The 27973-nt window shown below is 51.2% G+C and overlaps 1 protein-coding gene across 9 annotated transcripts in view; it reads left to right on the forward strand.

Moving 5' to 3' along the window:
* ADARB1 (adenosine deaminase RNA specific B1) overlaps positions 1-27973 on the forward strand; it is a 137177-nt gene that overhangs the window by 93511 nt on the left and 15693 nt on the right. For all 9 annotated transcript variants that reach the window (XM_023630298.2, XM_070252464.1, XM_023630299.2 and 6 more), the window contains 6 exons: positions 804-1735; positions 5749-5863; positions 6717-6885; positions 7539-7687; positions 8781-8949; positions 18923-19104. In XM_023630298.2, the coding sequence (XP_023486066.1) occupies positions 804-1735; positions 5749-5863; positions 6717-6885; positions 7539-7687; positions 8781-8949; positions 18923-19104 (1716 nt within the window). The remainder of the gene's footprint in view (positions 1-803; positions 1736-5748; positions 5864-6716; positions 6886-7538; positions 7688-8780; positions 8950-18922; positions 19105-27973) is intronic.

Consider the following 27973-nt stretch of genomic DNA (forward strand, 5'->3'; position numbering starts at 1 on the left):
AAGTTGTAACCTGCCTGCAGCTTCGATTTCGTATCGTGTCCTCATATATTTTTTTCTATCATGAAATGTATTAAGAATTCAGAGGTAAATCAATTCCCCATATATAATGAAAAAATTTTAAATGAATGCTAGAAGTGAAGCGTTATCCTTCAAAAATAATTTCTAAAAGGCCAGGATATTTTTCATAATCACATAAGCAGTTTTCTAAGATTGATTTATGAACTAAATCAAATAACTACATACATTGATTGAATATTCTAAACCTGAAAAACTAATGAACTTATGAATGCATGTTTTAAATAATGTCCCCTCTCCTGGGAGAGGCTGCAGTTTCAAGCCCATAGTGAGTATAGCCTGAGAGTCATTGACATCGGAAAGGAGGAAGATGCTAAACTAAGATGTATATTTGTCAGTCCTGATATTAGACTTATTAATGTAAGGTCTTTCTGGATTAATTTATCATCCCACATTTAGTGAGCTTGAATAAAGTATTTCTGAATGCTTCTGAATATTCTTGTGGGAAAAAGTATTTTAAAAATTCACCTTTTAATGCAAAAGCAGCTGGTGATGCCAACTAGAAAGGGGATTGGCCACCATTTAGCAAAACGCCAAATTACTCGTTTCAGTTTAGGCTGACAGCTCTTTGGTTAAATGTGTAGTTCTTCGTGTCTACAGCAAGGAATAAGATATATAAGCACACATCACTTAACCAGTTACAAAGAGAGATAAAGGAATCTATAAATTTTGCATTTACAAGATCCTGCAACGAAGGCGTTGTAAGTTACTCTTTCTGGGCACCGCAGGTTCAGGCAGCACAGATGTTAAGGAAAACTGCAATCTGGACAACGTGCCCCCCAAGGACAGCAGCACACCGGGGCCTGGCGAGGGCGCCCCGCTCTCCAATGGGGGCGGCGGTGCCAGCAGGAAGCGGCCCCTGGAGGAGGGCAGCAACGGCCACGCCAAGTTCCGCCTGAAGAAGAGAAGGAGGACGCCGGGGCCCGCCCTGCCCAAGAACGCGCTGATGCAGCTGAACGAGATCAAGCCTGGCCTGCAGTACATGCTGCTGTCCCAGACGGGGCCCGTGCATGCGCCGCTGTTCGTCATGTCCGTGGAGGTGAATGGGCAGGTGTTCGAGGGCTCGGGCCCCACGAAGAAGAAGGCCAAGCTGCACGCCGCCGAGAAGGCCCTGCGGTCCTTTGTGCAGTTCCCCAACGCCTCCGAGGCCCACCTGGCCATGGGGAGGACCCTGTCCGCCAACACGGACTTCACGTCCGACCAGGCCGACTTCCCCGACACGCTCTTCAACGGCTTCGAGACCCCGGACAGGTCGGACGTGCCCTTCTACCTGGGTTCCAACGGTGATGACTCCTTCAGCTCCAGCGGGGACCTCAGCCTGTCGGCGTCCCCAGTGCCTGCGAGCCTGGTGCAGCCTCCCCTCCCGGTCCCACCACCCTTCCCACCCCCGAGCGGGAAGAACCCCGTGATGATCTTGAATGAGCTGCGCCCAGGACTGAAGTACGACTTCCTCTCAGAGAGCGGGGAGAGCCACGCCAAGAACTTTGTCATGTCCGTGGTCGTGGACGGGCAGTTCTTTGAAGGCTCGGGGAGGAACAAAAAGCTGGCCAAGGCCCGGGCCGCGCAGTCTGCCCTGGCAACCATTTTCAATTTGCACTTGGACCAGACGCCATCTCGCCAGCCCATCCCCAGCGAAGGCCTCCAATTGCACTTACCACAGGTGAGGATGCACACGGCCGCCTTAGGGTGGGGTCACGTCCCCGTGACGCTCTTAGACGGGGCTTGGTTTCCATTGTCACTGCTGACTTCCCATCTTACGTCACTGTTGTCACATGAATAGTTACCCTACCTCTGGCTCCAGGCAGCCTTTCCTGCTTGCGCTGGTCAGGTGGTCACTGGGAAGCCCGTCCATGGCCATCACACGCAGGGTGGGGACACCTGAGGCCCGGGCCCCGGAGCAGTGCTGTCAGTGCTCTCTGTGCTGACCCTCACTCCACACGGCAGTCCACGGTTCCCTTCCCGTGCAGCCCGCCCCTACCATGACAGTGACCCACATCCCACGTCCCAGAGCAGCCTTGGTCAGAGGAGAGGGGAGGGTGGACTGGAGCACTGGGGCCTCACCCCAGCTCAGCGGTGTTTCCCCTCAAAGTCTCGTCTGGGGATCCTGGCACAAGATAAGGGAGGCTGGCTGGTCAGCCGCTGAAACCTGAATCTGGTCAGGGCGTCAGGGCCTCGTGGCTCCAGCAAGACTGGCTGTGGCTGCATTCCTGAGGCTGAGGAGCGTGTCCAAGCAGAGTGGGCACGTGTCAGGGAGGGGAGGGGCATGAGGGGGCCTTCAGCTTGCTCCGGGGTCCACTGTGTACCTGGGAGTCTCTGTACCTGCAGTTTCCCACGTGGGATCCTTGCCTGCTTCCCCCTGCCTGGCCAGAGGCAGGCGGCCACTCTTTAGTGTGACCTTGGACAACTTCCCTCCGTAAAATCAGGGTGGAGAGAGAGGGAATCTCAGGATGGGCTCAGATTGGCTCACGTGGAAGAGGAGTGAAGGAGAGATAGCGTGGCTGTCATCTCCAGATCCTAGAGTTTTGATTGTGTGTTGCTTCTTTTCTTGGAAATCCAAAAACCTTCTAGTCTATTGTAAAAGTTATTCTTTTAGGGAGAAAAATCTGGCCTTCTTCTCAGTTTATTCCTTTTTGTCAAAATATTGTTGAATTTGGAGATAAAACATATCCTGGTTTGATCAGAACACCAGAAGCCTCCAAGTGGTGGGTGGCCACCTGTGTCCTCCCGGAAGGGTCCAGCAGGGCTGCAGCCCCTCTTGTGCTGCTGGGGACAGTGAGAGGAGCCTCTGTGCACTGTCACCTCGCCTGAGATGCCGTGGTTCTCAGTTTTGAAAGAAAGAAATTTATTTTATTTTGCCTAAAGCAACCAAATACAATATCAGTATAAAGTAATACATTCAAAGCATTTTACTGATTTTTTTTTTACTAACCTAATAATTGCTTCCTATAATAACCTCTTGTCGACATTATTCATAAGAACTTTAGTCCATTTATAATTTTACAAACCGGTGGCACTGGTTCCCAAGTGATTTTTTTATTTTCAGTTTTAGCATTTGCTAAAATATTTCGGCCTGAGTTCAAAATAGCATCGGATGTGACCTGTCTTCCCTTAGCGCCAACAGAGTTGTGAGTGAGACGATCGGAATCAGATCGAATGCTGTGAATCCCAGATGCCCGAGTTTCTAGGTGTAGATGGGTAACGCCGGGGAGAGGAGGGAGACGGAGGTCTGTGTGTGCACGTGTACACGTGTGTGCGTGTGTGTGCATGCACGTGTGTGTCAGCACTTGCAACCCACTCCCCAGGCCTGGCCCTGTGACTTCAGTGTGGAGCAGTGACCAGAGCTCCTTGGTTGAGGGGCCGTGTGGAGCCTGGCTGGGAAGGGATGTCTGTTGGAATTCAGCGTAAGGGGAGGGGTGGGTGGGCAGGGGCCGTCTCAGCCCCACCCCATGCCGCTTGCCCTCGTTCTGCAGGTGCCGAGCAGCAGTTTCTGGACCTCTGTGGTCCAGGGCCAGCGAGGCCTGGGAGGGGGAGCTGTGTCTGCCCCACGTCTGCTCACAGTGGCCCCCACCACGGTGTCTCCCGAGCCCCCATTGTAGCTCAGGATGTAACCACGTCTTCCTTGGGGGACCTAGGGGTGGCCTTTGCAGAATCAGTCCCTGCAGCTTTATTTTTGGGCTCCATTGTCTCCCCACTGGGAACTTCCAGATGTACATTTCAGGATGGTGGAAACCCTCACCGTTTTCCTAGAGTAACCCTTACAGGACTTGGTTGCCTTCATGCTGTTCACAGTGACATTTGAGGCTTTAAAACTCAGATGACGCAGCCATATGATGAGCGCAAGCCCTCTGTCAGCAGTGAGTTCTGCCCCTCACCGGGCGTCAGCAGCCCAGAGCCGGCCTCTCAGCTTCTGTGTCCTTCAGGAAGTGGGCAGCCTGGGGCTGGGCGGGGCTTGACTTTTGACAGCATGTTACTGTTGTTGTTATATCTGCCCCTAAAGTTTAGAGGGAGAGTCACCTCATTGCCCACAGGAATGAGATAGTGATCTGTTTAGGGGATGGAAGAGCCATCCAGGGGGCCAGACGCTGCTTCTGGCAGGTAAGTGTCAGCGTGAGTGCCCGACCTCCACCCGGGCGTCTCTGAGCTCCGGGGATAAGCTCATCGGCTTCTCTAGGAAGCTGGAGATGCGCCTGACCTTAGTGAGGCGGGAGCTTCCACTTCCTCTGCTTGTCCTCACCCCCTCCTCTTATTTTCCTTCTGTATCATTGGGACGTGTTTTATCTTTGATGCTCCGGCCGCTGTGCTGGTCCTGCATCCTGTGTTTCTGTCTGCAGCCTCACTCCCTTTCCTGGGCTCGCCCCCGGGGCATCGATGCCTCTGTCAGGGGCGCAGAGTGAGGGCCATGGCCCCCGAGTCTGGATCTTCTGCCCACGTTCCAGGTATCTGGTCCAGAGCACTGTCTTCCAGGGCTCGTTGGTGTTTGCTGGTGCAGTGACAGGAGGAGCACTTCCTGACAACTATGTTTTTCCCCAATAAGTCATCATTTAGGATGAGTGACTTTTCTGTTCATTTTAGGAGTATGTTATTAGGGGCCAACCTGGAGACACTGTATTTGGCTGTTTGTCATGACGAGTGTGAGACTGGTGGGACGTCGGTCTGACATGGCTCCTTGCACACGTCTCCCGTGAGGCATTGTTTCCAGAGCACTGTGGAGTCGTTATATCTGAGGGGAATCATAAGACTGTGTCCAGACTCCAGCGTCTATGTCTGCCCCTGAGAAGCGCCCCCTTCCGTCTAGGTGGCTGTCTGGGCTGGTGACACGCCGATCGAATGTTCCAAACATCACCTTCAATACCTTCGCTTTGAGTGTAGCCTTTAGTACGTTCTGACATCATTTGGTCTCAGTGATGAATGCCCTGTCACGCTCTAATCAGCGCGAGTTTCTGAAAGAGAGGCTGAGCCAGGCTACTCTGTTTTAGATGTTAACACGACTGAGAGACACGTCTGATGGGTGTCTCTGAGAGGGAGGTGCTGTGCAGAGCGCACTGGTTCTCCAGGCTCCCCCTCTCTGTCTGTGATGTTGCGTGTCACACCAAGGGCGTGCTCCCCAGACCTGCCAGCCCCTGAGCTGACCGGGCAGCACCTCCTGGGGTCGGGAAGAGGAGCACCCTCACTTCCTCCAAAAGCCCCGTCACTCGAGGGAGTGTGGCCATGGGCCGCTTGGGAGGGCCCCTGGGAGACACCGAGCAGTGGGAGTGGGAGGCAGGTGACCCTCGGGGGCACTCTCCCGGCTCTACGGAGGGCAGGCTGGTGCTGTCAGGACCGGAGGGATGGCACGGGTGTGCCTCCCGCTGCAGGAGCGCTGGCCCTCGTGGCCGGGCACTGGACTGTCCCTGACCTCGACTCCCAGCCAGAGGATGCCAGCCAGAGCCTCACATGCTCCTTGGGCGGCTGTTTCCGAGGAATATTTTGGAGGAAAAAAATCCACGCATGCGCACATGCACACACACGTGCGCACGCGCACACACACGTACACACACACACACATCTGCCAGATTTACCTGTGTGATTTCCAGAAGAGAAGCCATCTGTCTCGACACTGAGACGGGGAGGAGCACGTGTTGACATTCACGGCAGGTGCGGGCTGCGCCCCTAACCCGCTGCTGTGGTCCTCAGGTGTTAGCGGATGCTGTGGCCCGCCTGGTTCTGGATAAGTTTGGTGACCTGACGGACAACTTCTCCTCCCCTCACGCGCGCAGGAAAGTTCTTGCCGGAGTCGTCATGACAACAGGTAAACGGGTTGACCTGTAAAAATCTCTGTGACGCTAACAGGTCATTTCTTTCCTTCTGCAAAATGTCTACCATATGCAAACTTAGGAACTTCGCTTACAAACAGTTTTTCCCTAAATGTACATCTTTTTAACCTAAGTTATTTTCATTTGGAGAAAGCAAACCATACTGATATTCGATTCCTATAATCTTATGTGAATGGTCTTGATCTACTCTGGAAAACTGTGCTGTTTAATTCTCACTTCATTTGAAAGTAGGACATATCTGATTTATCGATTAATGTTAATGCTGCCAGATAAGTTTCTGTGTGACTTTATAGGGGTGAGGGGAAGCCCTAAGAAGACTAGAAAACCCGTGGGGAAGAGCACACTTTGGGATGGCAGAAGAAACGGTTCGGCAGTGACAGATCCCTAACCAGCACACTGGGGGTGGCTTCCTGCTTCCCTGGGTGTGTGAGGCCGTTTCTCCGGCCTCTTGAGTACTTCGTTATTAATTTCAGGATCAATTACCAGATCCGTTAGTCTACCTTTCCTCCCTGTATCCACTGGGGGACGTTCAAGAAAAGACTATTGCATTCTGGATGGAATAGCTTTCTTAAGTTTAGAATCTTTACGCTAAGTGGTGAGAAGGGTGAATTCCCAGAAATGTCGCAAAGCGAGTCCTCTGTAGCAGGCTATTTGCAGCGCGTCAGCCTGTGCAGGCGGGAATTAGGCGGTGAGGGTGCGTGAAGAGTTGCTGAGCAGTCTACTGGCCCCTCAGAAGTCAAGTCCCTGAGCATGCCTGCAAACCCTGGGAGCACAGTAAGGCGCACGTCGCTGGAAATTACAAGGAGTAATTTCTCTTTTGTTTTTCAGGCACAGATGTTAAAGATGCCAAAGTGATAAGTATTTCAACAGGAACAAAATGTATTAATGGCGAATACATGAGTGATCGTGGCCTTGCATTGAACGACTGCCATGCAGAAATAATAGCTCGAAGATCCTTGCTTAGATTTCTTTATACACAACTTGAGCTGTACTTAAAGTAAGTTTAGAAGTAAATAAGTAAAAGAAGCTTTTTAAAAAAAATATTCCCTTCCTGTCAGAAAATATTGAGAAACCTTTTATTGTTTGGTAATCACTGAAAAACCCTCAAAATAGTAAGTTTATCAGTAACAATGCGGTTGGTTCCCATTTTCCCATGATGCTCAACCAACAAGATAAGAGTTGGCTAAACTATAAGACACACACATACGTGTGTACATATGCATAACATAGTCGTGGATTCAAAGTCTGTGTTCAAGATGGTGTGCTCTTGTCGTATGCCATATAAATATAAATAGAACTGAGCTGCCTGGTAAAAATGGTCCTTTTTATTCTGGTCACTGTGCCTGAGAAGAATATCATGTTTCTAGACCGCTTGTCTTCACAAAGCCATTTCTCACGCACGGTCCTTCTGCTCTAAAGTCATAAATGAAGAGAAGGAAGGGTTACTCGCATCTCCATGACACGGCCGTTATTAAGTGGACGAGAACGATGTTAATTATCCTAATCACGTAGAATAAATGTTCCTGTTCAAGCTTATCTTGACCCTGTTGAAAATACTGGCCTTTGAAAACCCGTGTGGACTATGACCGACTAAATTTTGACAAACGTGTACAGCTTTTACGTTTATTTTTGCAACTTGTTTCCTTTCAGTAACAAAGATGATCAAAAGAGGTCCATCTTTCAGAAATCCGAGCGAGGGGGGTTTAGGCTGAAGGAGAATGTGCAGTTCCATCTCTACATCAGCACGTCTCCCTGTGGAGACGCCAGGATTTTCTCGCCACACGAGCCGATCCTGGAAGGTAGGAGACCGGGTTTCCAACAGGCGACGGTTTCTTGAGAAAATTCCTGAGTGTGCAGTGACAGATGAAACAGTAAACCTACAGGATATCCTTTGTTTCTTTTTCCTTGAATTTCAGCCTCGAATGTGGATCTGATAGAAATATATAAAAGCATGAGATTTTTCTTCTCGATTAATCATTTAATTACAAAATTTTAATGAATGAAAAATGTTGATTCAAATAAACTGAGTAATTAGAATAGAGTGAGGATATTAGATCTGAATTTTTTCCTGGATGTATTTAAATTTGGATGATATTTATCTCTAAATCAGAGAGGTACGTCCTTGTCCGTGTCTCTGATGACCTGTAATATAATAGATGTGTGACTGAAGTATTTGACATCTCAGAAGCGGGAACAGACTGATGACAAGGCAGACCCCTTTGCTGTCACATTTTTCTCCATCCTTCTGTGCATATGGCTTAGTGCTTCTGTTTATAGTAACTTGTACCCACATCCCTTCTCCCAAGCTTGAGCATTATTTATTCCAAATAAAATGTTCGATTAGATTATTTTCCTTGATTTCAAAAGCAACGCATCCCCACTGTGGAAAATTGCTGAATGTTTTTAAAATATCAGAAAGGAAATTTAAATCATCCATATTTTTATAACCCAGAGACAAACTCTGGACATTTGTGCACGCTTCCTATGGATTTCCCTCCATGTCCCTATAGGTTTATTTTTGAAAATCTAAAAATACAAGGAAAAAATATAACAAACACCCAAATATCCATCACCTAGAGTTAGCAAATTAGCATCTTGTTTTGTTTGCTTCAGCTCATTTTTAATGATAGAAATAAACCATTTTGGTTAAAACGGAAGCCCTGTTTCTCCCCGGCCCCTAAGGAGACAGTTTCTCGAATTTGGTTTGTATTAATCCTTCCTGTCCAATGTTACTGCTTGTGTTGTACGTACATCTGATGCGTGTAGAATAAACAGATGCACATGTAAGCACAAACAATGCGTTACATTTATAGGGAGTTGTTAGATGTGCTTCTCAGTGAGTTAAATAGATGGTTTCCTGCCTGAGGGTCCTTCGCCTGTTTTCTCTTGTAGAACCAGCAGACAGACACCCGAACCGTAAAGCCAGAGGGCAGCTGCGGACAAAAATAGAGTCTGGCGAGGGGACGATCCCAGTCCGGTCGAATGCGAGCATCCAGACGTGGGACGGGGTCCTGCAGGGGGAGAGGCTGCTCACCATGTCCTGTAGCGACAAGATGGCGCGGTAAGGCCCGGCCCCTGAACACCGCCTTGCTCACGCGGGCTCCACTCCTGTTCTTCAGAAACCGTTGGGTTTTGTCCCATCTCCTCTCCAGGTGCTCCACAGCGTCTCTGAAGGACTTGGGTTCTAACAAGTGTTGCAGGACCACTTGAGGGGTGAGCTGGGGCCTTGACACGGGAGGCCCCGGGCTTCCTGCACCGCTGTCCTTCAAAACACACCTCAGCTTTCTGTACATTTTTATATATGGGCGTCTAGGGTGAGCTGTTGTATTTCATGTGCTACAGACTGGGGCGTTTGACACGATTTGCTCCAGAGAAAACAAAGAGTTTCCTGCTTTCATGGTCACAGTTCAGTTAACATTTTGGGAAATTGATATTTGCGTTTTAAAACCAATGTGGTCTGTGATCCATTTTGAGTTAATTTTTGTGAAGAGTGTAAGGTCTGTGTCTGGGTTCCTTTTTTCGCATGCGGATGTCCAGTTGTTCCAGCATCATTTATTGAAATGACTGTCTTTGTGCTGTTGTGCTATCTGTGTGCCTTTGTACTATCTGTATATAGTTGACTATATCTGTGCGGGTCTATTTCTAGGCTTTCTGTTCTCTGTTCTCTTCCATTGATCTGTTTGTCTGTTGTTTTGCAAGACCACACTGTCTTGATTACTTTTCGGGTTCTGGACCCAATGCCACCGTGTATGTGACAAGGGGGATTTCCCCACACATCCAACAAGCAAGTCTCAGACACCAGCTGGGTATCCTGCAATTTAACTCAATTCTGACACTGTCTACCCAGAGTTAGCGCCAGATCCTACAGGGTAAAGGCTCAATCCCACAGGAACCCCCCATCCCCACTTCAGATGATAAAAGTCCAGGTTGTCACCTGTGCTTCTGGCCGACCGACTGTAGATCAGAGGTTCCCATGACCCCCTCCTTAGGTTCGATTAATTTGCTAGAGCAGCTCACAGACCCCAGAGAAACACTTTACTTACTAGATCACTGGTTTAGTATAAAAGGACATAACTCAGGAACAGCCAGATAAAAGAGACGCATAGGGCAGGGGATGTGGGAAGGGCACAGAGCTTCCACGCCCTGTCCAGGTGCACCGCTCTCTTTGCCTCTCTACCTGTGTTCTCCAACCCGGAGCCTCTGTGAATCCTTTCCTTCTGGGTTTTTACGGAGGCTTCATTACAAAGGCCTGGTTGATTAAATCATTGACCATCGCTGTTTGAGCTCCATCTCCAGCCCCTCTCCCCTCCCTGGAGGTCAGGGGCCGAGACACTGAAAGTTCCATCCTCCGTCACGTGGTCAGTCACCTGCACTGGCAGCAGCCCCCATCCTGACGTGCTTATGAAAGTCGTCTCATTAACATAACAGAAGGCACCTTTATGGCTCTCATCACTTAGAAATTCCAAGGCTATTAGGAGCTGTGAGCCAGAAACTGGACAATGACCAAATACATATGAGAAATATATGTATTTGATTATCTGAATGACCAAATACACATTTTTTGTAAATCATCATATCACAATTACTGTAGCTTTATAGTAAGCCTTGGTCAGGTGGCATCAGTCCTCCAACTTTGTTCTTCTCCTTCGACACCATGTTGGCTGCTCTTTGTCTTTCGCCTCTCCATGTGAACTTTAGGGTCAGTTTGTCAGTATCCACAACACAACTTGCTGGGGTTTTGAGTGGATTTGCACTGAATCCATGGATCAGCTGGGGAAGAACTGACGTGTCCTGCCAGTGTCGAGTCCTCCCACCCATCAACATGGAATAGCTCTCCACTTATTTAGTTCTTTGATTTCTTTCATCCCTTTTGTAGTTTTCCTCACATAGGTCTTGTTTGTATTTTGTTAGATTTATACCTACGTATTTAATTTTTGGAGGTGTTAATGTAAACAGTATTGTGTTTTTAATTTCAAATTCTGTTTGTTCATTGTCAGTCACAACTGATTTTTGACCAAGGCTCAAAGCCGACTCAGTGAAGGAGATAGTCTCCTTAATAAGTGCTGCTGGGACAATTGGATGTCCCTGTGTGAAAAACAAACAAACGAACTTCATATTTTGCACCACATACAAAAATCAACTCAAAATGGGTCATAGACCTCAATGTGTAAACGTTCTAGAAGAAAACAAAAGAAAATCCTGGCAATTGGGGTAGACAGTTTCTTAGATACAACACCAAAAGCACTCTCCATAAAAGGAGAAATTGATAAATTGGACCTCATCAAATTAAAAATTACTTCCTTGAAAGATACTGTTAAAAGAATGAGAAATAAAGTCACCAACTGGGAGAAAATATTTGCAAATCATATACCTGATAAAGGACCTGTATCCACAGTATATAAAGACTCTCAAAACTCAACAAGAAGGAAAAGCAATTCTTTTAAATGGGCAAAGTATTTGAATGGATCCTTCACCAAAAAAGATGTCAACTATGCACAGAGAAAGATGCTCAACACTACTACTCACTAGGGGGATGCAAATGAGAAGGCTGGGCACAGCCGTCAGGGTGCTAAGGTGGGCAGGGCGGCCATGCAGTGTCGGCAGTGCTGCGGGGGGTGAAGCCGTGCCCTCTGAGGGCGTGCAGGCAGTGCAGTCACTTCTGAGGACAGTTGGGCAGTTTCTGAGCAAGTCAAAGATGTGTCTGCCAGCTGCCCTGGCCATTCTACTCCAGGATGTTTCCCAAGAGAATTGAAAGCATGTGTCCACACAGACACATCCGTGAGAGCTCAGGGAAGCCTTCTTTGTAGTCATCAAAAACCCAAAGCAATCCAAACGGCCATCAGTAGGTACGTGGATAAACAAGGGCGGTACCTCTGTATAGTGGAATACTATTCAGACAGAGAAAAGCAGGGAGGCAGCCCAGTGGCGTAGTAGTTAAGTTCACACGCTCTGCTTCGGCTGTCTCCAGGGTTCACAGGTTTGGATCCCAGGCACGGACCTACACACTGCTCATCAAGCCATGCTGTGGAGGCATCCCACATACAAAATAAAGGAAGGTGGGCACAGATGTTAGCTCAGAGACAATCTTCCTCAAGCAAAAAGGAGGATTGGCAATGGATGTCAGCTCAGGGCCAGTCCTCCTCACAAAAAAAAAAGGAACCGTGATATGCAATACAACATGGATAAATCTCAAAATAAGTGTGCAGAGTAAAAGAAACCTGACAAAAAAGAGTGCTTACCCTGTGACTCCATTTCTACAAATTTCTAGAAAATACAAACCGATCTGCATGACAGGAAGCAGACCAGCGAGCGGTTGCCCAGAGGTGGGGGCCTCAGCAAGAAGGGACACTGGGAACAAGGTGTGAGGAAACCTCTGTGGGGGGCTCATGGGCATGTGCATAGTTCACGACTTACCAAGTTGTGTGCTTTACATCCATGCAGTGTGTCCTGTGTCTTTTGTACCCCAGTGATGCCCAGGAGAAGGGCTCACAGTGGCCACTAGGAAGTGGTCAAAGGTAAACGGCGGGAAGCAACCCAGCTGGTGAGTTAGGATGAGGATGAAGAGAAACCCAGAGAAGTAGCAGAAGGACACAGCATGGAGCAGTCATTATGTTCAAAGGCAGCAGAGACACAGCGAGTAGTGGCAAAACTAGGGTTAGTTCTTTGAAACGGATCGTGAGATTGACGAACGCTGGCGAGTGTGACCAGGAACACAGAGAAGGCACGGCCAAGCCTTATGAGGAGTGGCAAAGAGGATGGTTAAAATGGAGAATTGTAGACAACTTTGCTACCAACATGTTTTAAAACCAGATGAAATTAAGAATTTTCTAGAAAAATGTACATTCCTAAAATTGACTCAAGTATAGGTAGAAACTTTGAATAGAATTATAGTCATTAAAAATATTAAGCCAATCACCCCACTCCCAGGAGAGAAATAATTGGAGGAAATTGAAAGAAAGGAGGTGGCTGTGGAGGAGGAGTCTTTTCCACAGCTCGCTCAGATGGCTTTCATGTGAGTTCTCTGCATCTTTGGGGGCCAGTAACCCGTTTTTATGATCTTTTCTACAGATCAGAAAAGTAGGGAAATTTCCTCTGCTCGTTTTGTGGGATTTCTGCCACCTTTCTCCCCAGACCAGACAAGGACAGTGAAGGAAGGCCAGCGACAAGCCATCCTCAATTATGAAATGACATGCTCACACCAAATCCTGGAGTGTGCTTTTAATGGTTTGATCCAGTCCTTCTAAATCTATAATTTTAATGTAACTTTAACCAAAATCTCATTTTTCACAGCACTTGGAGATCTAATCCAGCACTCAAATGGAAAAGTATCAATAGAAACCTGAGTGGTGATTGGTAGGAGGGTAGCGAAACAGGGTCCCTATCTGGAAAGAGACTGACGACGTATGGTGCCCACTTGAGGTTAGGTGTGCCTGGATCCAAGAGGAAACATGAGCTGGAAGGGAGTTCACGTCTCTCCCAAGGAGGAGTGAGTTCACACGCAGGTCGTCCAGAGCTGCTGGGGCGGGTCCACGGTCACCCAAAACCCAGGCTCCATCTCCCCGCACCCTCCGGGAAGTTTCCTCTGTCCTCCAGCTCTCCACAGCACCTGGAGACGGCCACATCCCAGGTGTCAGGTCTGGATTCGCGGCAGCAGCAGGACCAGGCGGGCGTGCCTCCCAGCCGGCTTCATCACATGGTGTCATCATCAGAGCCTGGCGCAGGGCCGCCTCTTGCCATGAAGGGAGCCGGGCTGGCCGGCCTGCACGTTGCCGTCTGGAGTAGGATGGAGGCTCGGTTGCTCAGAAGAAGGAAAGGAACGTGGGGCTGCAGCCGACAGTTTGCCGTGTGAGACTCCGGGCCAGCGAGCGGCCCTGGAACCGTGGGCTGTCTGTGGGCCCGTCTCCACAGTGTCCAACAGCACCTTCCCGAGCAGGGAGGACGTGAATGTGGCGAGTGGTCCCTGCTGTTTCTGTGGCCTACATTTAAGCAGTTGTCTTAAACTAGGCACAGAAAGCCCAAATTATAAAGGAAAACATGAATAAATTTGACTAAATCGAAATTTTAAAACTTACTTGCCAAAACCCCCATAGATATAGTGGGAAGAAAAGCTGCATACTGGGGAGCGAGATTCTGACTCGTAATCACCAAGAGGTGAGGACCTGGGCTGTAAAGCGAATGCCTGTTTTCGCACGACGCAGAGGCAGGAACCGGCAGGGGCTTTGCCGGGGGCGGTGGGATGGTCTGTGTCTCCTTGAAATGGGGCTTTGCGCACATCAGGACTCACGGCCGCCAGCCCTCTGACTCATGCCTTTCCCTGTGTGCTGGCGTGTTATCTCAAGGAAAAAGCAAAGATGCGCCAGGAGGAAAGGAGCAACGGTCGCTCCTGGAAGGGACGACACTGGGGACAGCCCCCTGGCCCACGCCCACCCTCCACGTTCCCAGCCACACAGCTCTCCAGTTGTCCGCGACCCCAGCCCGTGTCCCACAGTCAAGGCACACAGACCCCGCAGCTGGAAGCTCAGTCCCTCATGACTGCCCCCACTTCAGATGCCAGCTGCCCAGATTGGGTGCCCAGAGTCCCCACGCTTCTCCCTGACGTGGCTACAAGTCAAGGGTTCCCACAACCCCTCCTTGGATTCAGTAATTTACTAGAACAGCTCACAGAACTCGGGAAGAACAGTCTACATACATTTACCAGGTTATTATAAAGGCCACGACCCGGGAACAGCTGGCTGGAACAGGTGCACAGGGAAGGTATGGGGTGTGGAGCTTCGTGCCCTCTCCGGACACGCCGCCCTCCCAGCATCGTGATGTGCTCACCGCCCCAAAGCCCCGGAGCCCTTGGGTCAGGGGTCGTTGCGCAGGTTTCCGTCATGGAGGCATGGTTCAGTCCTTGGTCGTGGTGATTGACTTGTCCCCAGGCCCCCTCCTCCCCGAGTCAGGTGGGACTGAACTCTCCATCCTCTGGTCACAGGGTTGATTCCCCAGCTACCAGCCCCCGTCCTCCAAGAGTCACCTCAGCATAAACCAGGTGTGGTGAAAGGGCTTGTCACCCGGTGTCCCGCCACAGTGGCCATATGGCCAGAAAAGCTGAGCTCTAGGAATAGCATTGGTGGCCAGAGCACTGCCCGCTGGCTGCAGGCCCCTGCCCGCCCGGGCATGAAGAGTCCTGCATGGCCCCCAGAGAAGGCCAGGGGGCAGGTGCCGGGCGAGGCTGGCCTGGGTCCCTCAGAGGGACAGAGCCTCGTCCACAGACTGCCCAGCTGGAGGGGCCCGGGATAGGGGCAGGGGCAGGCTTAGGAGGGAGGGTCATGGTGGACTGGGGGGGCAGGGACCCTCTGCTGCCGGGTCACCAGGTGCTGTCTGTCTGACTGGTGAGCAGTTTGGTGGCAAAGGCAGCTCCAGAAGGCTGCGTGGGGACAGTGATGAGGGCATGGCCGAGTGGGGAGCAGTGAGGGCGCTGGGCCGCGGGCGGAGCAGGGGCCTTAGTTCCAATGACCGCAGCCTCTGTGCTTTCTGCGTGGGGCTGTGGGAGGAAGCAGAGACCACCCCCCACCCCGAGGACAGATGTTTTGTTTATTCAGAGCTGTGTAGTGGGGTCCACCACCTCACTGTGTAGGCAGAGACTCAGACGGCGGGAGGGGGCAGCTCGCAGTGGGAAGGGAGGCTCAGGTGCGCCCCCATGGAGGCTGTGGCCGGTGAGGGACGCTGGATCAGGGGACGTGGTGTGACGCTGCTCTGAACCCTGTGCTCCAAGAAATAACACATGAGGAAGAGGAGAGAGAAAGTGGCCGGGTGCCGAGCACAGCGCATGAGATGAGCCCGCCCGGCTCCTGTGTGGTTCTTTCTGGGGTCTCCAGCCCGCTTTCCCAGGGAGACTGCTGTGGACCCCTGTACCCTCCCCCGGAGCCAGGGCCAGGCAGGGAGACAGGAGTGGACAGTGGCGGCACCTGTGCCGGGTATCCTGTCTCCGCAGAGGTTCACTGGGGGCATTGGCTGCATCAGCACAGCCCCTCACCATCAGCCGTCATTTCCCATCCTGTGAAGTTCGGTCCTCACGCTCCCTGTGAGGCTCGCTGGCTGGAGCCCATCAGCAGAAGTGGCGGCATGCCAGTCCCTTGCCCACCCAGGGCCTCCGCAGAGCAATCGCGGCTGCTGGAATTCTCTTACGAAGCATGTGTTCAGAATTAACGACTCGTCACAAATATGGGTTTCTGCAAGATCACTGTTTTAAAGTTGGCCCCAGGAGGCTGACTGCAGCTGAAAGACAGGCTACACCGCAGACTGGCTTCTGAATTTGCATAAGAAGGGTGCCCTGTGGTTCCGTAGGCCCTGAATCGTTTCAAGCTTTTTTTCCTAAGATAGGAAAACCTATTTTATTCCCTTTTGACGGGGAGGGAAGGGCCTGTTGTAGGAATTGGAGGGTCTGTCGTTCGGCAGGTTTATTGATCTGTGTGTACCCGGTTCGTGGTGTAATTTCTGGGGTGTATCATGAATAAACAGAGTCTCTGCTCGTGGGGGCTGCATGCTGCTGGGGGACAGGTAATGACAAATAGACGCATAAGTTATGTAGGAAGTTAGCACGGGGGACTTGGTGGGGTACCAAGAGGGACATCCACAGAGACAGAGGGCTGGGGGCTGTGGCCAGGGGCCGCCTGGGGACCCTGTTCCAGGCTGCAGGGGCTGAGGGGAGAGGCTGTGGGGGAGCAGCAAGGGGCCCCCATGGCCCGGACGTGGGGGGGTTGCAGGGAGGAGTGACCAGGCCAGACAGGCCAGCCGGCCCTTGGGATGATGTCTCTTTCTCGAGAGAAGATGGGCAGCGTTGGAGGGTGTGCGCAGAGGGAGCTGGCCTGGCCTGTGCTCACAGGTCACTTAGCGGCCATCCAGGGATATGCCGCTGGGAGTGGGGGCCGGGTCTCCTAGCGAGGGGCCATGAAGCGGGTGGGGAGGCACTAGCAAGAAGCAGTTCCTGGATCTGTTCTGAAAGGCAGTCCCACAGGTGTGCTGACCACTGGTCGGCGACAGGGAGCAAGGAAGCAAGCGTGACTCTGCGGGTTTGACCTGAGCAACAGAAGACAGAGCTGGGTGGGTCAGGGGTCTGGGCCGGGTACATGTGGATGCTGTTTGCTCTGCCCTACCCCGTTTACCAGCACTGGCCCCCTGGGCACCACCTTCCACCCCCTTCCACGAGATCCCGAGATACAATTGAGGGCGCCATGGTGGAGCCGGTGGCCAGTGCAGAGAGAGTGGGTACCAGGAGGGGGCTCTGAGGCCGGAACCTGGGCCTCACCCTACCCACCCTACAGTCCTCTCCCAAGTCCTGCCAGCCCCCCAGACCTCAGCCCGGAATGCTACTGAAGTCGGCCTCTCCCCCTGTCCCTGCCGACGTCTGCCCGGGGCTGCTGCTGCGGGGGCTCTCTCGGGCCCTGCCTGTGCTCCCTGCCTCCACACAAGGCTGCACCATCATCGGTTCACTGCCGACAGGGCGGACCTGGTCAGTCCCCCTCCTGAGGACACCTTCATTCACTGAGGCGGGCCACTGCCCTGCCGGACGCCCCCAGCAGCTCCTGCTGCCCCCGAGGACAGCCAGCCCCTGCCTCCTCTGGCTTCGTCCCCCACCTCCCGCTGCACCCCCTCCTGGGTCTGGGCTGGGCCTGCCTCCCTCCGTCTGCCTCACAGCCGCCTTCTGGGGCTCAGCATCAGGGTGACCCCCAAAGAGCCTTCTAGAAGCTGGCACCCCTCGTTGTTTTTCATGGAACCCTGCTTTCCCTCAAATTGGTTTCTCCTCAATTTATAATCCTTGATTCATGTGTTCGCCTTTTTCCTGCACGTCCTGCATCCAGACTGCAGGCTGGCTCCAGGGGTGCGGGGACTGTGTCTTCCCTGCCCCATGGACTTAGCGCCAGCGCTGTGGGCGCTTGGATGCAGACCCCCCAAGCTGTGCAGAGCGTGTCTCCTGCCATTCGTGGGGCTCAGAAAGAGAGCAGTGGCTGTGAGACGGCGTCTGTGTTAGAGTTGAAACGACCCCAGATGGTCAGTGGTGTGAGTGGTTAGTGTAATAAACATGGCTGAGCAGATGCTGTCGCCTCCCACCCCCGCCCAGTGCAGTCAGGGCCGGGTCACCGCTGCCAGCCCCCCAAGGGGCGGGGCGGGGGCACGGCCCTGGCATCCAGGCTGATTCTCACCTCCACGTGGTCCGCTCAGCTGGATGCAGACTTGTCACACAGGAGAGGAAACAGCCAGGTCACTGTTTCAAGGACGCTTTTAGAGCTGCCATTTTTATTAGAAGTCATAAAATATTTGCTGTCCCTTTTGCTTTTTCTCACAAGAAACGTGGCTCATTGATACCTTTTTAGAACTAATCTTCAGTAAATGTGTCATCGTAGGAAACATAATGGTGAAGATTGTCCCACAGCTTAAAATGTTTAAATAGATTTTTCTCTTTAAAATTCTAAACTGCTAAGTCAGATATTTTTGTTTTGTTCTGTTTTGTTTTGTTTTGAGGAGGATTAACTCTGAGCTAACATCCACCACCAATCCTCCTCTTTTTGCTGAGGAAGACTGGCCCTGAGCTAACATCTGTGCCCATCTTCCTCTGTTCTATGTGGGTCGCCTGCCACAGCATGGCTTGATGAGCAGTGCATAGGTCTGTGCCTGGAATCTGAACCGGTAAACCCCCGGCCGCAGAAGTAGAACCTGCGGACTTAACCACTGCACCACCAGGCCGGCCCCCTAAGTCAGTTATTTTTAATCACTCTCTTTTTCAGTTGGTCGACATAAGCAGGCTGTTGGGTGCTGTGCCAGTTGGTGTTAGGCTCAAGATGGGCGCTCCTCCCCCACTGAAGGGGCGTCCCCTCTCCTCCCCCGCTGAAGGGGCATCCCCTCTCCTCCCCCGCTGAAGGGGCGTCCCCTCTCCTCCCCCGCTGAAGGGGGGTCCCCTCTCCTCCCCCACTGAAGGGGCATCCCCTCTCCTCCCCCACTGAAGGGGCGTTCTCTCTCCTCCCTCACTGAAGGGCGTGTCTCCTCTCCTCCAGGTGGAATGTGGTGGGCATCCAGGGATCCCTGCTCAGCATCTTCGTGGAGCCAATTTACTTCTCGAGCATCATCCTGGGCAGCCTCTACCACGGGGACCATCTCTCCAGGGCCATGTACCAGCGCATCTCGAACATCGAGGACCTGCCCCCTCTCTACACCCTCAACAAGCCCCTGCTCAGCGGCAAGTATCTCTGAGTTGCTTGCTCCGTCTCTTGTGGGAACCTTGTCCTGCGACCTCCAGGTTCGCGAGTGAAGTGCGGTGGGGGAGCTGCCCTGAGAAGTCTGGGCCCTTCTCACAGGATGAAAAGCGCAGCCTCGGGGCCTGAGGGCTTTTCAGTGAGTGCCTCGCAGGATGGCTCTCTGACTGGCTGAAAACCTTGCTCTTCACGGAGAAACTACAGCCCAGACTGGGCGCCTCCGTGTTTTATTTCACTCATGCTAACGTGTGCAAGTCCTGCCGCAGCCACAGAGACCGACAGCTAGCAGGCGTGGCCTGGGCTGCCCAGCCTGCTGTCACAGTGCTGGGCAGCCACCACAGAGCCTGCCCGCTGCAGGCACGGGACGCCACACTCCTGGGGGAGCCTAGGATGCTCCTAGGTTGTTGGCAAGGTAACCGAAATGTGCCCGTGACGGTGGGCGACGTTTCAGTGGTATGAGCGTGTGTGCCCGGGACAGGTAGATGACGTTTCAGTGGTTTGAGCATGTGTGCGTGTAACGGGTAGATGACGTTTCAGTGGTGTGAGCTTGTGTGCCCGTCATGGGCGGGCGACGTTTCAGTGGTGTGAGCGTGTGTGCCCATGACGGGCGGGCGACGTTTCAGCGGTGTGAGCGTGTGTGCCCGTGACGGGCCGGCGACGTTTCAGCGGTGTGAGCGTGTGTGCCCGTCACAAGCAGGTGAGCTTCCAGCGGTGTCTTGCACTCGCCCTGTGTTACTGGTTTGTTTGCTGTTTCCTTTTAGAATTTCATGGCCAACAGTAAAGGGAACAAGAGCTTTGAATTCAAAAGTCCCAACTTCTCAGTTCACCCTTATTTAAAAGGACAGAGTTAAGGTATTTTTATCCTTTTGAAAATATCGTTTTACTTCTTTTAAGCTCAGAACTAAAACCATAATCCCACACTAACACGCGTGCCTTGGGTGTGCGTGTGCTCTGCCTTGTCCTGTGGTGCTTGGGTACTCGCACGTCTTAACTGGAGAAAAGCAGTGTGGAATTGTATTTGAAAGCATGTCTCTTAGAGTACATAAATCAAGTAGGAATGGGGAAAAACAGAAGTTGTTTCAGATCAAAATTTACAACTCCCTAACCTTAACGCATTGTTTTTTAAGAAAAAAAACCATAGCCTCTGATAAAACTTGATGGTGGGTAAGTTGCAATTATAGCATCCACGTCTTTTGAACTTCCACTGGAAGATACAAGATAAGCATGAGATTTTTGTTGTGTGTTGGCTTATGAATTTCTCATGACTAGGAAAATAGTTTCCCCTATTTGGTCTCTGTGTTCTACGTTTGAGAGAAGAGTGCTGTGTTTAATTTCAGCTGTCACCTGGCTTTTATAGTTTCAGACACTGAAAACACTGAATGAGAAATACGTGGCACATGGGAGATGCTCCAAAATAGTGCTGATCAGTGCCTTGTTGAATGGTACGGTCTAAGCTGCATTGCACCCATAACTAAAGTCTGAAAAGAGAGGATCATTTTGCTAAAGGAATATTCTAAGATACTGAAAAGAGAGCTCATTTATAGGGCAAACTATTTTTTATTATATCATGTGTATATGAAGTGCATGGATAGCTATAAGAAGATACTGAAAAACAGCATTTGCAAGATAAAAACCTCAAAGTCGTCGATGCCAATATAAGTTTGTTGAAAATGTGAAGTCTATAACAAAATAAAAGGATCTACTCTTCGTTCTCCCTCCCTAATACCGCTCTCATCCCAAAAGCCACAGCACACAACCATGCGGTTTTGGCAGCGTGCCTGCCCCTGGCCATCTGTGCCAACCGGTGGGCAGCCAAGAGCCTGGGTCAGAGCCGGGAGGCCAGGCCGTGCTGTAGCTCCACCTGACTGGCAGCTTCTGTGCCACGGTTTCTTTGTCTGCCTCGTGAGGGGGAGCGGACCCGGTGCCCTGCTTGGTCCTTCTGGACGAGTGTGTTAGAATTCTACGAAATACAGCACAGCACTCGAGTTTCAGGAAGCGGAGTGTTCCTTGCATGCTCAGCCAGTAGACAGCGCCACTCTGCCATCAAAGTCTATTTCCAAACGCAAACTACTTGAAATATCTTACTGTGGATCAATGGTTTGTTTTGGAAACCGTGGGGTTTTGTTGTTGTTTTTCCTGGAAGAGTGTTCACATCGACACAGCCAGTATCTTTGGAGAAGACGTGGGAGGGCGCTCCCACGAGGTCAGCAGGGCACAGCACAGAGGGACGCGGGCGAGCCACGGGGCCGAGTGGAGGGAGGCTGGATGCTCTCCCTCGGTGGACCAGCCCAAAGTCGGGCTGCCCAGAGAGCTGAAGTCTAAGGGAGATACTCTCGAGGATTACCAGAGAAAAGGAATCAATCGGGACAAGTCTGGAGGGGAGAGAGTGATGTCTTAATAGACTTGGGAGCTCACACTCCTTTCGAGTGGGCCCAGGGCACAGCCCTCAAACTTTCTTAAAACAGAGGTCTTCTGTCTAACAAGTGACCCCGACTGTGGAGCAGCCAGGACATTGGGTGTTTCCTTCTGGTCCTCTTGCTGTGCGTGCGTGGCGTGTTTATCACAGTTCAATGCACAATTGTCACAGATCGTTCCCGTGTTAAAGAGAAGGATGTGTGACAGCACCAAGAGAACCATGGTACCCTAAGGGAGGAACAAAAATGGACATGAATGCAGCACAGAGAATGACGGAATTAACTAAAACAAGATTACCCCGAACTGAAGCAACTCGAGACAGACTTTAGTAAAAGACTGAGCAATGTTAACGCTCTCAAAGTTAAGATGAGAACAATCGCATGTTCATTTCAGCGTAAAAAGTGTGTTTTTACTGTAAGGAAGGCTCTTGGTGGCGAGCTGTGAGAGGTTTGAGCCTTGGCCGTGAGCGCCCCCGTGACGCCCTCGCTGGCCCTGGGAGGGGGCCCCTCGAGCTCGGTCCCGTCCTCTTTCCAGCTGAGTTTCAGAGTCGGCACCTGCAGGGTTCAGAACAGTTCCCGCTCTGATTCACGTCCACTGGCCCCGGAGTCTGCGTCTCTCCGTGGCCCAGCTTGCTGTGCAGTCACCCGAGAGAACTCAGGGAGAGAGACGGTGCTCGCCTGTCCCCACACCCTGGCTCTAGGCCCATGTGGCACCGGCTGCCCTGGGGTGAGGCCCCCACTCTGCTGGTTCCACGCCAGCAGGGGAGCAGATCCTGATGGATCCAGGCTGAGGGGGGCTCTCCGGGAAGATGGTACAGGACTCAGAGACGCGCGGTGAGGGGATGCTGCTGGCATGCCAGCACAGGACACCCATACGCCCTGCGCGTGGAGAGCACCTGCCTGTTTGTAATAGTTGGTAAAGAGCTGGCTCTGGTGTCAAGATTGCGAAGCCTTAAATGAGAGGGAGAGAGGACTGTGGATGAGGGTGAGCTGTGTGTTTTCCAGGTCAGACTAGGCATCGGGGACACGGGGAGAGGAGCCAAGGGGTAAAGTCGGTTCTCTCCTGCCCAGGGTCTGAAGAGGGAGTGACCGTGCCACATGTCCTTCTGGAGCAAAACGGCCACCCGAGGGCAAGAGGGCTGGGTTGGAGCCAGTGTACAAAGTCGTCTTCCTTTCGTCTCCTCCACTTTTTGCCCATTACGACTTCTGTTTTTCCTCCGCTTACTCTTGTTGACTAAATTGTCTCTTTCTCTTTTCCTCTCGGGTGGTTTGGGAGTCCTGTGTCTTGCTGCTACTTTACCAGGTAGTTACGCTTAATTTCTGAACAAATATATTTAAACCACTTGAAAAAACATTTCAGCATCAAGAATTAATCGGTATTCATAAAGATCCCCACCCAAGAAAAGCTAAAACCTCAGGCTGGTTTTTCCTCTACTTTCTTTCCACTCTCATCCTTCTAGATTCTGGCGTCATCGTGTTAGAAACTCTTTCAAAAATCCCTTTAATAGCCCCTCAGCCCCAGGATCAGCGGTTGTTCAGACAGACGGAGGGGCCAGCCGTTTCCCTGTCGTCCTCCGTGTCACAGGCACCCCTCTCATTCTGTGTCCGGATTTGTTTTCCATTTTGCTGGAATGCATCCTTAATTTAGGAGGCAGAGTAGAGCTGTCTGTTGGTTGGGTTTTTGTTTGGCTTTTGGGAGAAAGCTCTGTGTCTCGACGCTGCCTCCTCGGGCACCGTGTCTGACGGCCCGCACGCGTCCAGCTCTGTCCCCCTCAGACTCCGGGCACCCTCGTCGCCTTCTGTCGTCAGGGCCGCCTCGATTTTCTCTCCTGTCTAGGGACCCCATTTTTGTTCTCTCTCCGGTAGCATTAAATTTGTCGCTTTCCCTTAAAATTTGGAAATTTCAATGGAGGAAGCCCAAGTGTGTGGCTGGTTTTCCTTTTTTCCTGCTTATTACTGTGAACGCTTTGATGTGGATAACTGAGTCTTCATCAGAGATTTTCCTCAGTTTTAGCCTTTATTGTGCGTTTTCTCCATCGTCTCAGGAAGTTCTGAGCAGAGCCCAGAGGTCTCAGTTGGTGTTTTCAAACCCCGAGTTCTTGTCTAAGGAGGAAGTCTTCGTTGGCTGAGGGTTCTGCGTGCAAGGCCTGGGAACCCTGTCCGGGATGATGAGCAAGCAGGATGGGGCAGGTCTGAGCCTGCGGGAGGCTGTGACCCCTGGGGGTCCCTGCTGCCTCCTCGGTCCTCGCCAATGCCCCTCTCGCTCCACTGGTGCCCTTTATTCTCAGCTCCCTGGTGGCCTCTTTTAACAAAAATCAGAATGACCATCTCAAAGGCTGTCTTCTCTCAGCTTAAATGACAGGTTGTTCACAGCTTTTTGGAGCCTGGGGGGGGCATCCACAGACACGGAGGGGCCCCCGAGGCCTGGGCTGCCCTCACCATCTGGACCAGGCTGCCTCCCACGTCACCTCCTCCTCACATCTTTGTTCACCTGCAGAGGAAGCGCCGGTTGAGTTGAGGTTGTAAACTACACCTTTTCCTGGTCAACTGGCAAATGACTCATAGCTTCTGTGATGGGTAAATAGCTGTTACCGTTCGTTGTGTGTCTACTTCATGAATGGCGAGGAAACGCAGAAATGTCTTTCAGAGGGAAACGGGAGAAACTGAGCGCCGGCTGAGTTTGCTGCATTCTTTGCTCGCGTCAGTTGTTGGGCCAATTCACAGTTCCTCCGCCTTTTGCTCTAAAAGCTCTGATGGAGCGCACTTAATTCACCACAGCAGACGGACTCTCGGTGCCAGCCAGGCTGCTCCTGCTCTCATCGGGTTCTGCTCCACGGCCTGTGATTGTCTCGTTGCCCTAGTTCTTGTTTTGCAATCCCGGAAAGATAATGTCCTCACTGTGCCAGCCCCACAGCAGTGTGGGCTCACAGAACTGTGCTCTCGGGACCATTCGGGGCTTTCTGCCCCAGAAAAAGCAGATGGTTAGTTTGGAACCTCAGGCTAGCAATTTTCTTTTTGCTTTATTTTCTCCATTTTTGCTAAAGATGGCACTTCAGCTTAAAATATAAAATATATTTGTACTATTAGTGTCTTATTTTTTCAGCTAGTTAATTGACCGTTTCTAGTTTTAATGCAAAATGTTGCAATTTTGAATTGTAAGTACCCTTCAACAGTAATCCTCTTTTTGACCTCATTGTAGAGAAGTAATGGGATTGCAAAGGCCGATAACGTGATATCAACATTATCCATTTACTCATGAAAGATTCAGTCCCATTACGGTCAGAGATTCCCCACCGGTTGTGCCTGAACAGGTCCCCTCCTTCTGCCCCCAAAACCCTGGCTCTGGCTGCTTGAAACACAGTGGCCTTGAACGAGCTCAGTGACAGCTCGGTGACCTGCAGGGGCTCACTGCAGCCCAGGCAGGGGCCGGAGGGAGAGGAGGCGAGCTAGTGACAGCCACCGCAGACCCTGACGGAACCAGTGCAGAAACCTCAGAGCGTAATGTAAGAGCATAAGGCCCTGGCCGCACGCGGAGAATCAGTAACACGAGAAAATGGTGCTGCCAGGGGTATGTTGAACTCCTCATAATGCCATGGCGTCCCATGACCCTGTGACATCTAGGGAGAAGCCAACTGTTTCCTCTGCAGGGGTCTCACCAGGGCGAGGCTGGCTTAGCCCTGTGTGTGGTTAGGGCCCCCTGCCTGTCCCGACGGCCGGGCAAGGACCCAGCTGCACCTCTGGACTCTTTGTCTAGAAGGGCATCTGAGTCCTGGCTGGACAGGGCTCTCCCTCCAGGCTCTCCCGGAATCAGAGGCGCAGCCAAGGAACAGGCAGGAGAAACCATACAACCTGCCTGTATTAATCAACCGAGCTTTTTATTCTCAAACTTGAGTGAACAACCGTTATCAAACTTTTGAGGGAAATAAATAAACAGCATAAAAGAGAATAATCTATATGAGAAAATAAAGCAACTGAGAGAAAGTAAAAATGCGGAGAACATAAGAGGATATAAATAATAAGCTTTATTAATACGTGTAGAGTATTCAGTAAGTGCAAAATCAAATATTAACTTGAAGGTCTAGAAAATATTCACTCAACAAACGTTGTTTGAGTGTGTAAAGGCACTGTTCTGGGTGTTGGGATGTGGAGTGAACAGAACCCCTCCCCACCATGGAATTTTTATCCAACCAAATATTAATGAAGCATTAGGACAAAGTGATAGTTTTCCGATATTCAAGGATTCAGAGGATTTATCTCCAACGTATGTTTCTGGAGAGGAAAAAAAAAATATGAGGCTACTCTAGCAAAATGGGAAAAACATCTAAGAAAGAGAAAAACAAGGGATCTAAGAAAAAAATACCTTGTAAATCCAAGAATACAGTAGTCCATCCTTATCTGGAGTTTCACTTTCCACAGTTTGAGTTACCCACGGTCAACCACGGTCCAGAAATATTAAATGGAAAATTCCAGAAATAATTCTTGTTTTGAATCGCATGCCATTCCAAGTAGCATGATGAAATCTCACGCCGTGCCGCTCTGCCCCACCTGGGACGTGAATTACCTCTTGTTGGATCCCCAGCCATCAACACAGTCTGCCCCTGACATCCAGCCACGGACATCGTCGCGGCTACAGGACCCGCCTCCTGAACTATCGTCAGAAGGTCGGTAGTAGCCTCACGCTGTGTCCTCCCCTGGCTTCATCTCGTCACGTGGGCATTGCGTATCTCACCATCACGAGAAGAAGGGCGAGTGCAGTGCAGTAGGACATTTAGAGAGGCCGCTTTCACATCACCTTTATTACAGTATTTGTTATCATTGTCCTGTCTTACTATTAGTTACTGTTGTTAATCTCTTACTGTGCCTGATTTATGAGTGAAGCTTTATCGTAGGTGTGTGCGTACAGGAAAAACCACCGTGTCTGTAGGGTCCATACTGTCTGTCCACGGTTTCAGGCCTCCACTGGGGGTCTTGGAACGTGTCCCCCACAAATAAGGGGGGACAACTGTGTGATGAAAAGGACCACTCAGCGGCAAGCCTCAAAAGTAGCCGCTCCCAATTAGAGTGGAGGCTCATTCCAGAGAGCTCGAAGAAGAATGCTTTCAGGAGAAAATCGCCAGAGAAGTTGGATGCTCTTTATGAAAAGGTGGAGGTAAATGCTGCTTTTGTGAACAACAACAAAAAGGAAAGGGAAGTGGAAACTCCAGGAAACCTAAACCTATTCAGGAAAGGGACGGTTCACTTCGAACGCAAACAAAACTAAGACGTGCTGGCCAGCTTGACGTGTCAGCTCGACTGGCCGTGCGGGCCCCAGGTTGAACATCCTCCCTGGCTGCCTGTGAGAGGTGTTTCCAGAGGAGGTCGCATCTGAGTCGGCGGGCTCAGTGAGGCGGATGCTCTCCCCAGCGCGGTGGGCACCGCTGAGCCCACTGAGGGCCTGAATGGAACAAAAGGGGAGGCACGGGGAACTGATCCCGTTTCTCCTGCCTCGCTGATGGGACCAAGGCGTCATCTCTCCTTCTCCTCCTGGCAGACAGGGACTTGCATCCCGGCGTCCCTGGTTCTCAGCCTTCAGACTCGGACTGGACCACACCTCCGGCCTCCCCCATGGGATGGTCTCGAGCAGCGGCTGGGAGACGGGCAGAGGCTCCGCTGTGGGTGCTCAGACATTGGCCTTTGGGTAACTCACTGAATGATGCGGTGAACGCCTTGCCTTGAGGTCTGTCACACTGCCCTGCCCTGCGTCACCTGTCGCTGTCGTGAGCCGTTAAATCCAGACACATCAACGCTACGGGTTACTGTCTCTGCCCACAAGGCACTGGAACTACAAGACAGCTGGGAAGGGTTGAAATGAAAAGCAAACGCCTCAGCCACTTGGAAGGTAGACTCTCTTCAGGAATTCTTACATCAGAGGAGAAACCAGACCTTTACCTGCTGACCGTTTAGAGTACACATGTCAAAAGTGATGAGATGAGGGGCTGGCCCCCTGGCCTAGTGGTAAAGTTTGATGCGCTCCACTTCAGCAGCCTGGGTTCTTGGGTTTGGATCCCGGGTGCAGACCTACGCCGCCTGTCAGCCATGCTGAGGTGGCAACTCACATAGAAAGTGGAGGAAGATTGGGACAGATGTTAGTTCAGGGCTAATCTTCCTCAGCAAAAAAAAAAAAAAAAAAAGAGACGGGGTCACAGTTATACTTAGCAGAATCGTGGCCTTGAATAAATGAATGACAATAAGTGAACTGAGCATTTGGTCCCCGAAATTGGGAGGGAAACTACAGCAAATCTAAATAGGAAATACAGGAAGAAGAAAATAGAGAAAACAAGACAGAGGAAGGGAGGGAACAATTCAGGAAACAGGAGAAAAGATTAAAACCAGTGAGTGAAAGGAAGAGGTGTTGATATGAAAGGACATTAAACAGATATCCTGCTGTCACGGGTGAGCA

Source organism: Equus caballus, chromosome 26 (genome assembly GCF_041296265.1).
Source record: "Equus caballus isolate H_3958 breed thoroughbred chromosome 26, TB-T2T, whole genome shotgun sequence".
In the NCBI taxonomy this organism is placed as follows: Eukaryota; Metazoa; Chordata; class Mammalia; order Perissodactyla; family Equidae; genus Equus; species Equus caballus.